General features: G+C 36.8%; 1 protein-coding gene across 1 annotated transcript in view; it reads right to left on the bottom strand.

The window, feature by feature from the left end:
• The window catches only part of WASL (Wiskott-Aldrich syndrome-like), a gene marked incomplete at its 5' end in the record, with an annotated part of 15,993 nt that extends 5,252 nt beyond the window's left edge, over positions 1-10,741 (bottom strand). The window contains 5 exons of the mRNA XM_009707901.1: positions 828-845; positions 1,669-1,822; positions 2,202-2,244; positions 5,543-5,711; positions 10,718-10,741. Coding sequence (XP_009706203.1) covers positions 828-845; positions 1,669-1,822; positions 2,202-2,244; positions 5,543-5,711; positions 10,718-10,741 — 408 coding nt within the window. The remainder of the gene's footprint in view (positions 1-827; positions 846-1,668; positions 1,823-2,201; positions 2,245-5,542; positions 5,712-10,717) is intronic.
• Positions 10,742-12,086: the final 1,345 nt, after the last annotated feature.

Genomic DNA, 12,086 nt, shown 5'->3' on the forward strand with positions numbered 1-12,086 from the left:
CGCCCCAAACAGATGGTACAAGCAGAGCAAGACAATAATTTAGTTTGTTACAAATGCACATTAATCTGAACATTGCTATTAACAAAAAAGAATTTGTAAAATTTTCTATTGAGGCTATTGTCACTGAAAAACCAGCCGACAGTACCAAAACTAGGGAAAAGGGCAGGAAAAACAGGAAAGTAACCTTCCATCTGAGCAGAACAACGTGCCTGCAACTCTCTAGTCAGCATCCTAGCAAGGTGAATACATAAGCACAGAAATTCTTGCAATAAACACAGAAAAATGTATTTCAGTTGAGAAAGAACACTTCAAACAGCAGTCAAGCCTACACATCAAATAACATAACTGCAGATAAACCCACTGAAATATTGGAATATTTTATCTACCTCTATCAAAAAGCACAGGGTAGATTATTATCATGCGTGTTAAAGATGAGGCAGCTTTTCTTTCAACTGCATACATGCAAGTGGCCGTAATGTGCAGTTAACACATATGTAATAGAAAAATAGGCATTTTTAAAGTATTTTAAGCTAGTCATAAGACTCCAAGGCAAGTCTTCTCAATCTAATTTTATGGTCAGCAGTCTGGGATCAACAACTCTGTAAACATTTAAACAGAGTTAAAATTATATAAAGAAATCAACCGATTTCTCACCGAGAAAAAAAATTGCAACTGAAATTTTGCTTCCAATTTAACTAAGAAATTTGACTATAATTTTTAATATTGCAGTCAAACAGATGTGGACTACAGTTTCTTGTCTAGGAAAGAATCACACAGCAGCATGAATACTTCGAAGCATATGCTTAGATGCCAGCTCAAATACATACTGTTCCACCGTGGGGGACCTAAGGAATAAATGTAACAAGTCATTGTACCCTGAATCTGCATCTCTTCAATCACTCGAACAATTTATTCACTAGTTTCAAACTGCTATAATTTCAATGGCATTTATATCCTATTTCTCCTGAGAAATGTTCTAGGCAAATTTTTGAAAGTTTGACATTGGCAGTGTAATATTCAGACTGACTTGCTAGGTGTTCCACTAGATAATGCATCAGCTGAGATCATATTTAAAGGTTAGGCAGGTATTGGCTCATTTGAGAATTTACTTGCAGCAGAAGCCTGCTCAAAACCAGCACTTTCTACTTGAAATTAGAAAACCCCCCCACTTTTTCTAAAAGAAGAATTCATATAAAATTTGCAGGTTTGTTGCTGTTGCAAGGCTCATTACACAGTGCTGCCAGGGTAAATGGGCACCATACATACACCTGTCAGCCACGTACTACTACTATAACTGACAAGAATAATATGGCTTCTAAGATTTTAATTTATTTATAAGACTGAGATTATAAATAAATATGCAACATACACAGTCTGAAAAAATCTATATTGAACATACTGCATAGCCTTGCAGACAGACTAAGTGTTACTGGAAATTACTTAACTGACAGATAAGATCCTTATTCTTCAGGGAACAAGTACTCTCACGGGTCACGCATGAACATTTTTACATAGCGTATGGTGTACAGAAACATTATGAAATCCACTGCAACTGCAGTGACACGAAGTCAAGAGAATCAAAAATTCTCATCATCAACAGCTTCTACTCTAATCCTCAAGGCAAAAAACACCCTGCTAAATTTTATGTGGAAATAAAAGGAATCCCACCTTGTCTGCGCAGTTCATTTTTAACAGCTTCCACACCTCCTGTTTTTTCAATGAAATCATAGATGACCTTTGAAGTTTCTTTGTCTTTTAGCTGAGCCTCCGAAATTCCACACAGATCAAATAGGTTTTTCAGTTCTGGGTCTAAGTTGTTCACCTGAAAGTCAGATTAGGAGATTTTCGTTTTTAAGTATCATTTGTATTGGAAAAAAACCCACAAAATATGTAGTTAAAATGAATAGCAAAGCCAAGTACATGTCTCTGGGTTGACTTTTCAGTCAGAAAAGACCATTTTAGGAGAAGCAAGTACCTTGCACAAAAACTTAAGTTTTGCATCTTTTCCCCTCAGTCCCAGATCCCTCCTATTCCCTTCTACTCCAACACCTCTCTACATTTGCATCATATTATAAAATCACAATTTTTAACTATTCTGATGTACAGTTAATATATTTAATGCCAATCTTCACAACTTATATTAAAAAGACTCCAAAGCTTTTAAACATTTAGTGTTTTGAATAACGTATTAAATTACTTACATCAAAACCTGTGTTTGGATCCCAACCAACATGTCCAATGTGTCTAGAAAAGCAGAAAAGTCTATTTAATCAGTATAAAAAGGACCTTGTTAACTAAAATAACAGGACACCAAGATAACTGGAGATTAATACCAGCTCCTACCTGCAGTCTCATTAAGATACTAAGTAATCCTTACTCCTCAGCACGCTACTTGAGAATGCAATAGTAAAACTTCCTTTACTCCTGTTTTTTGTTTTGTGTCAAAAAGACAAAGTGGAGAAGTCATATCTCCTCTTAGGTTATGGTCTGTGGCAAAACACGAAGGCTCCATGTCACCCTGTGGTGCCCACGGATGGTGATGGAAGGACTGCCCAGAGATCAAGGGAGGAGTTCAGTGTTTATATAGTCACTGGACTTCGAGCTACTGTCAAGGTCTTCAGCGTCATGCAGCTGGAAAACCTCCTCCTCCTTGTCATCACTGTTTGTTCTCATCACCCTTCTCCCATTCACTTCTTTCAAAGAAAAGTCAGGACTGTTTTCAGTTGCCATCCTCCTAGGCTTCTAGTAGCCATTTCACATGGCTACTAAAGTATTATTTGATGTGATGCTATAATCAGCTAAAAAGGCAGAAGAGTTTGTGTGCCTTCAAGCTACTTCATGCAACTGCTGCTGGATGTAGAAGACACAACCATAACATTACCAGCACCCCACGTTTTGGGTTTCTTTTTGCCAACGGCCAGTTCTAGAAACTCAACGCGGTCTTCAGGAAGTCCAATCCAGAGTTTTAAAAATACCAGCTGAGCTGTTAGTAGCCAACACAGCTTTGGGTAAGCTTGTCAAATTACAGGGACCATTTTGCTGTCTTTATACAGCGCCTAGTGCAACAGCCCTTGTATTCTTACTTGGGTCTGTTAGTACTACCAACAGCACAAGTTTTCTTAATAAGAATACTGAGGCTCGATGATCAGAGTTACACCAAGACCAAAACTGATTAGCTAACTATGTAGTTTGAGAGGCAAGAAGAAAAGTAAAAGATCTGGTTCAAAATGACATCGTGCTACAAAAAAAGGCAAAAAAGGAAAGCCCCCCATTTTGCCTAAATATTTAAATGCCTTTCATTACCAAAATATGGGATGATTTATTGATTACAGAGTTCTGGATGTTAAGCTACAGCTTGCTTCACTTAAATTAGACATGCATTTCCTAATACATAGTCTCATATCCGATTGTAAGGTATTAACTGGCATGTGTAAATTGACAGAAGTTTACCAGCCAATACCACCTTACTCACATATTTCTGTGTAACTGTGCAAGTCAGGCTGCTCCTGTAAGAGGTTGCGAGCATACCATTCAGAGCTTAGTGCACTTAATTGACATTAAAGTTTATATAGAGTAGTGTTTGCATTATTTCCCATTTACTTTTCATCCCTCAAAAGTAAGCTACTTGTATACACTGTAACACTTGTTTTTAGAGGTCTTTTCAATGAAAACGCATACTTGCCAGGTAACTGCAACTCTTATGTTACTTAAGAGAATGTATACAGCGATAAGTTATATTAATGTCAAGTAGAGTTAGATTTTTTTTTCCTCAGAACACTGAAAGTCCACATCTGTCTAACAGAAGGCACCTAAAAATTTTATCTACTGATTGCAACTTTGATCTAGCATAAACAAACAGTGATAGTGTCAGTACTCACCAGTATCACAGCTCAAGTTATATAGAAGTTATCCTACTGGCATATTTGTCTAACAATATCAAACACCAGTTCCCATATGTTTGTACAAACCTAGCAATCAAAATATCTTACATAGTAAGATGATGCATAACTGCACTCTACAGAAAACTTAACCAGACCCTAAGTTGAACAAAACAGACTTTCAATCTTCTTTTGCAAAGGTTCACCACTTACAATTTAATGTTACATTTAATGATACTAGTGTGTATCTTTCGCTTAAACTTCATTAAATATTTTATAATCTTATTCTCAGCTTTTCTAGGTCAGAACCTGATGGACATTTATAAACAAAGTCTTAAAGTCATTTTATATCTATGCTGCTGCACAACCCCTTCCACAAATTCTGATCAGAGGTAAGACACATAAATGCAAATCATGATTGGCAATTTTGTCCACGTATGCTGAAGTCTGCATCAGTAGAGCTACAGCAGTGACCCGCTACCACTCACTCTTCAATTTTCTTTGTTTCACTCTTCCTTCTTTTCCACATTTTTCAGTTTAAGTGACACTAATAGGTGCAGCACTTCACTGATACTCAGATCAGACAGAACATGGTTGATGTCTGAATTGTCTAAGCACAGTCTGGCTAGGGAAGCATTTTAGCCCATTTCTCCTTTTACTTTCTGTCCACTATCCCATTCTACAGAGCACACTGTCAAAACACTGCGCAGTAACATTACTGTAACTGGTAAAGCCAGCATTACTTTTACAGAGTTTTATTCTGGGAAAGTACGTCAGTGGAAGCGATGCAAAATAATAGTTCAAAAGAACAAGACATTCACTTGGCATGTAAATCTCACACTGGTTTTCTAATGCTTCACAGAAACTGATCTTTCCTGTAACCAACTCAGGCTCTTGAAATTCTTGCTGCTTTAGCAAATAAAGCACACTTATTTTAAAAGGCAGAAGATTAAAATACCAAATCATACTTCAGGAAAACAGTAGTTAAATCAGTAATGTAATGAGAACCAAGTTGTGAAAGTGAAGTTTAAAATGATACATCGTAACTGTTCCAAAAGATTAAAGATGCATAAGAAACGATATTAGAAAACACCTAACCCCTTCCTAGGAGGTGTATATATGCACGCTGTACTTTCATGACAGGATATGGGTACTAGCCCACGTACCAGAATAAGTAAGTTTATAAACAGAAAGTCAGAGATAAAAATATGTCTATTTTATCTCATTTATCTATTTTATTTCATTTCTGCTGTTATGACAAGTCAGGACCCGCACACGTATTCTGCATGACAAAGCACTGCTCAGCAGGCATGGCTGTGAGAATAACAGTGCTAAAGAGCTGACCATGGCAGCTGAACATGAGTCTGCACTGAGCTGACTACTTCAATAAGGCATCTCCATGCAGCTAAATTGTTTTCCACGCTATTTTAGGGTAGCAAGTTACCTTTTATTTATGGTTGCAGTAAACTCCTCATCTATGTATAAGCTAACTTGCATTTAAACCCCACAGCATTCCAGCTAGCATTCACTGTATAGTTCAGGTTACACACAACAGTCATACATTCAAGTCTTGAGCACTTGCAAGTGTAAACACCACCAAAAAAAACTGCCAAAACCACCCAACAAAACACCCGCCAAAATCCAAACCCAAACAAAGTCCTTACTGGAAATTAGATGGCGTTCCAATATCTGCCTTTGTCAATCTCCTCTTTTTAGTTTTTCCTTTCTTCTTCTCTTTGGTATATGAAATATTGTTGACTTGTGGAGTATAAAATCTGCTAGTTGTAATTTCTGGGTTTTTGATATCAACAGTTGCCATTGGTAGATTTGGGCCTGTGAAAGTAAAGTACAGGATTTTTACTACTGTATTACAACAAAGCCATATTTAACCTACAACCTTTTTGTGTTTTTTGAACGGTAAAATACTGGTACTAAAGCCATAGCTTTACAAGCCACATGCATCACGCTGGGTTCTCAATGTCAGATGCACAGACTGAGTTATTTGCTGAAGAAAAAACAAACAAACAAACAAAAAAAAACCAAAAAAAAACCACCCACAAAATGTTGCTAGAGCAGAGCAATGGCAGAAAAAATTTCTAAACTAAATTGCTTTTTTTTTTGCAAATTTGTCAAAGAAAGTAATTTTAAACTAAGGAGTTTTCATGTGCACAGAACAGATAGAACAACACACACTAAGGTACAGCCGAGCTACAGTCCCAGGCAAGATCAAAGTCACTGTCACAAACAGTAACACCCAGCCCACCATCACCTTGGTGGCACAATAAACTGATCTTAAAGGAGAGGGAACCTTCGCTTAATAAGCCCCAAGTGGGAATGCTTTCTGCCATTGCACACAGAACCTGAACATCACAGGAACTTCAGGCGGCCCTTCTGGACACATTGTTGTCTTCAAATACAGGACAGTATCTATGGAGCTATTCAGGATATCTTATATGTCTCACATAAGAAACAGAGCTTGAAGAGTACTGACAGTAAAAACAGCACCAGAAATACAAGTTAAACACTCAAATCATGAATTGTGTTCTCAAACCTCGTTCTTCATTATAAAAAATTCTGAGTTATTACTTTAGTTATTTAAAATGCATCTGAATTATACTCCTGCGAATTTTAGCATTTTAGTATTATGTTACTAAATATGTAATACTAGCAAATAAACATACCTAGCATGTTTTCTGCTCAGGTTTTTTAGCTTTGACAGAAGATAACTCTTGACATAAGCAAGTGATAGTAGTATGTAAATACTAAGAGGCAATTTATATATTTTTCGTGTGTGTGTGTATACGTGTGCATGTATATGTATACACACGCGTGTATTTTTAAGAAAGCCTGCAGAAAGCATAAATAATTTCAGTTTTGGGAGATTAAGCAGTCAATTTAAGACTAGTTTGGCCATAAATAATTTGAAAACATCCTCTACTTGCTTGTGAGTTACCACTCAATAGTTAGCAAATCAATTAAAATAAGACTCATGCTCCAGTCTTAACCGGGCAGATGATAAAAAAGCCTAATTAGACTTCAACAAATCTGAACCTTATTTTGACACTATTTTTTCATAACTGCATTTTGTACGGATAATTCGAAGTTCTCTAAGCATTCTGAAAGGACCAACAATCCTTAGGTTTCACAGCCCACAGTCCAAATCAGAAAGCAGCAGCAGACAATAACAATGGATAACACAAGCGACACTTGTCGTTTAAGACCTCAGGGAAGCACCTAGTACTGGCCAGAACAAGAAACAAGAACAGAAACAAGACATTGGGCTAGACAAAACTCATCTAAAAACCACATGACAACTCCTACATTCCCGGAGGAGTCTTAAAAGGACAAGATTTAAAACTGCATTGAAACTGCAGGAAAAAGAATTTCTAAAGTGTTTTCTGCTAAGTAGAAATGCTTTGATCTAGAATGTTATGATCTAGACAACTGTCCTTTGAGAATATCAAAGTACAAATTGACAACATACAACTACGCAAAACAATTTGCACTGTTAAAGTTCCACTTAGAGTTAGCATTACATTCACTAATCATCAAATATTATCAACCCAAAACTTAACAAGTGGAGTTAAGTAAAATCTTCAGAACGAATTGAAAATAAGTCTTAATTTCATTAGATACAAAATCAAAACCACTGTAGGAGTACATTTTCACTTTAATCACTTATTATATTTGCTCTATTATATTCTCTCTATTTTCACCTATTATATTGATATTTGTAGTTTTAACAGCTGTACTAACGTTCAAAAAGAAACATGTAGCTTTGCAATGCTAGGAAGTCCATGATGTTCTTCTCACAATTCCTAACAGTCTTTGAAAATGCACCTTTTTGCATATAAAATCCTCAACTAACCATACACAGTTTTGGCCACGTAAAGCAGCTGCCGTTTGCAAACTGAAGTTTTATTCAGCTGAGCTCAAATTAAGGACTGATAGCCTGATTCCTTGATACTAACAATATTCATACAAGAGATCACAGTAAACTCTTAAAGATGAAAATTTTTCTTACCGTCAGGTTTAGACCTTAGATGTCCACGAGGGATAAAAGAACCTTGGAAAGAATTGTACTCTTCTAGAACTGCCATATTTATATCCAGTAAAATTTTTCCCATCATAAGACATGCACCTTCCCCATCAGGTGTAGATAGTTCAATAAATGAAGATGCGAGAGGCATATAGAGCTCATCGTTAGGAAGTACCTGACAGTACAGTGGCCTTAAGCATCCACTGTTATCAGTACCTGTGACATCTTCAGAAGGGGCTCCAGAAAACGTAGTACAGAACATTTTGAAATGTTAATTCTATGAAATTCTCTGTATTTTATTTAGAACCTCTCTAGACATCTGTCCCAGACTACAGACAGCCCTACAATAAATGCAAATTGTTCTAGTTAACAGCTGAAACAAAATTCTGCCACATAGTTCTTAAAGATTCCCTCAAAACCTCTCTGACAAATCCGTGTTTCATCCAGAACTTCACTAAGAGGTCAGTTCAACCACAATAACTCTTCTTTATTTGCATAAAGAGACCTAGCTATTACAAATGAGTAAAACATAAATCCCAGGAAATTACAGACTAATACATTTTACATAACTGTTAATGCCAATTTGATTTTAATCCTGCAATTCTACAAAAAAAAAATCTTAAATCCGTACCATTCAAAACGTCATATGAAAAGATAGAGCACTTTTTCCATGCAGCTTCAACGTATGTAGAAAATCCAGACAAACAAGCCCGACTAAAACAAAATTCCCCACAGTATTTCAAGCATGGATCATACGAGTACAGAAATGGGACTGTTCTTGTTTTTCAGTTTTAAAGGTAATTATACGTTGATATCCAGTACACAAAAAAAGCAGGTGTTCCTCCCTCCCCCTCAGTAGAATTTCACAGCATATGGAGAGTAAAACAAAAACTAGCTGATCCTACAACAGTTGGTTGTTTTCCCAGTTATATACTGTCAGCATCTATCTGCTCTAGTCTGAATTCCAAACACCGAAATGCAGTCTGTATAGAGTATAACCACCTGAGGCTATAAGCCAGACCCTGACCATGCCTCACCTGTGACTACAGAGAGCATGACCACACTTAACTCTTTGCCAGCAGAGAAGCCAGGCATTATGGAATTTGACAGAATTTGAAAAGAAAAATGGACAGGTTGTGAAAGAGTACGTGGATGTCCCAGGGAAACAGCTTACGAAAAAGCAGAGACGCTCAGAGCTTCGACTAGTGATTATAAGCCTGAAATACTGGGCATAAACCTATGCCTTCCACAGAATATTCAGGATAAAGGCATAGTATACGAGTATTTCTCAAAAAAATAATGTTGCCTGACGTCTTACAGGATGATTATGGAGGCTATTTTAAGCACAACAGTTTTTGAAGGCTTAGCTTTTGCAGGTTTAATTTTCTTAAATCTTATTTCAATCACAGATAGCAAACTAGACAAACAAATTGTGTTACTGTTGGCAACATTTACAGTAGCGACAAAGGCTAAATTTTTTGTGGTAGGTGGCACTACACAGCCACCGCTGCCGTTTTAACTCCCATCTGCTCTGCAGACATTGCTATCAGGGATGCGCTGTTTATGTGAGCAGAAGCAAATGGCGCTCAAGAGACAGAACAGTTAAAACCTTCTGAAGGCTCAGAAAAGCTGGTAAGACGATCATGGATGATATTACTATAATTGTTTCAAAACTAAACAACCCAGGCCCAGTTGAAGGAATCGATACTAAAACTGCCTGGCCTAAACTGATGATTGTCTGAATTTCCTTAAAACTTAATGTTTATGAAAGAGTAATTTTTTGAGAAGAATTCCACAGGGAGGTTTTATTTGGATATGAAAGATATCAGTAGTTCCCATAATTCAGGATTAGTTAAGGATTACCTATTTTGGTGACCTATCGAGATGCTTAAATGTCTTGGTTAGTACAAATTCAGGACTACCTCCTCAGGCCAAAAGGGGACATCAGATGATCAGTTGACTATACCCTTGCTCAAGCAGCAAACTAAACAGATACAGTGATACGACCTATGATCTGGATCACCAACAGAAATATCACAGGAGAAATCACTTTAACTCCAGTATGAATTCAGAACTACAAAGACTTCAACCTTGATATTCATCAATGTGCATTTTCACTTGATTTTAGAATAGATGGTAAAAAATTTTTGGATCAAACTGATACACAGTTTTGACTCCTTCCATCAATTTAATGACAGTATCTCCTGAGGAGCCTCTATCTTCATGCCAATGAGATATATTCCCGAGAGGCCAATAGATTCATTGCAAAAAAAGTTTAATATTGACAAACGTATGACCTATGACCAAAAGGCTGTTACACAGTTAGCCAGATCCATAAAATTTCAATTTCAGTGAATTTTATGAAATTTCATAAGACTGAATTTTATGAAGTCTGTCATTGTTATGTCTGCCTTAAGATAAATAGGCTAATTTTTAATTTCAGTAAGGTTCTGTATAGCAATCCTAAATATGTATCTTCTGAAGACCAAGCAGCAAACACAAGGTACAAAGATTTTCTCTCCTCAGCTTAAGCTGAAGGGCCTCACTCCTATCTGCAACAAAACATGCTACGCCAAAAACATTCTTTACTAGTGTCAGCTAAGCCACACATCTTTCAAGCTACAACTAAACAAATACCAAAGAACAGAAACAAAACAAATATACTAACCTCCAGAATAAGAGTTGACTGCTTTTGCCATGACATGACTATCCTGAACAAGTCCAAACCAAAGCTATACAGGAACAGTAAATGACAGCAGTAGGAAAAAATAAAACGCAGTGATTCATGCAAAAAGCTTACCATTTGGTGGGTCTCGTCTTTTTTCTGTTGAAAAAGAAAAAGAGCTATTTATTCATAGGTATCACAGGATAAATTCATTCTAAATTTTAGTTTCTAGTGAAGCTTTCAATGACTTTGAACTCAAACTTAAGAATCCTTAAAGCCTGCTTGTTGTGCAGTTAAAAAAAAAAGCATTACAGAACAAAAGCCAATCTTAGATAATAAACACCAATTTCAAGTGAGCAAATTGAGCAGGAGCATAAGGAAATCGCTACCGAGTTGGTTTCAGACATTTTGACTCCAAAGTAAGGTGAAATATTAAAAAAGCAGCTGTTTTGGTACAACCTACCTAGGCAAGATTTTTGAAGCATTATGCTTTCTGATTTCCACTGAATGAGACTGTTCCTTCATTTTTATTTGAAATATAATTAGCACTTTTATACAATATTGTTCTCCCACAGAACCTGAAATATATTATTTTTTATTTTATGCAAAGAAAATAGGACACAGAGGGGCAAGACATTTCACCTACGTTATCCAACAGGTAACTGAACAATATGGAACAGAACTAAATCTCCTTAGGACTCATCTGATATTCTATTCACAATGCCCAACTGTTTCACAGACCATGAAGAGTTTGGCTTGATGATTTAAAACGTAGTTATAAGCATTTCACACCTCTGTATTCTCAGCCTATAATAGTAAATTCTCCTTTAAAGGACATCTCCCCCACTTACTGTTAATTCCTGTCCACCACAAATAACATTTACCCACTCTGCAACTGTCCTTCAAAACCCCCAGTACACAGTTACACTATTTGTGTAACTACACACGCTCTTAAGAATTTTGGATTCAGTAGTACCCATACGGGCAGTTTGTCATCTCACCATGCCAAGAAACATGGCTCTACAAGGAAGGCTGTACATCCTTCCCTTTCAGATCCAGAGTATCTGAACTCTAACAGGGACCTCAAAGAGTTTTATAATAAGAATTTGTAACAGACATTTCACTTCTCAGCAAGTCCCAGAAAAACTGCTAACTTATATTTTTGCAGAGACAAAAACATAAGGGGAAAGGAGAAGGTGCCTCCACAGACAGTGTTGACTTTGTCCTAGCAATATTTTAAAACAAAACAAACACCTACAATCCTAAGTGTGCAAGGCAAGTCAGCCTCATATCAGTCAGCTGATCTTCAGGTAAGAATAAAGAACCTGTCAAGGTCATCAAACCTTCAGAGGAAGGTGACCAAAACCCCTTGAGAATCAACTTTTGCTGAGCAAGTCTTCTAAAGACAGACAGTTGGCTCTTAGCTCACAGCATGTTAGTTTTAAGCACAGATCTGGAGAACCTCTGCAAGGTTGCCTCAGCAAAAAGTAACAGATCTGAGGGG

The sequence above is a fragment of the Cariama cristata genome, unplaced genomic scaffold (assembly GCF_000690535.1).
Source record: "Cariama cristata isolate BGI_N322 unplaced genomic scaffold, ASM69053v1 scaffold12979, whole genome shotgun sequence".
NCBI classification, from domain to species: Eukaryota; Metazoa; Chordata; class Aves; order Cariamiformes; family Cariamidae; genus Cariama; species Cariama cristata.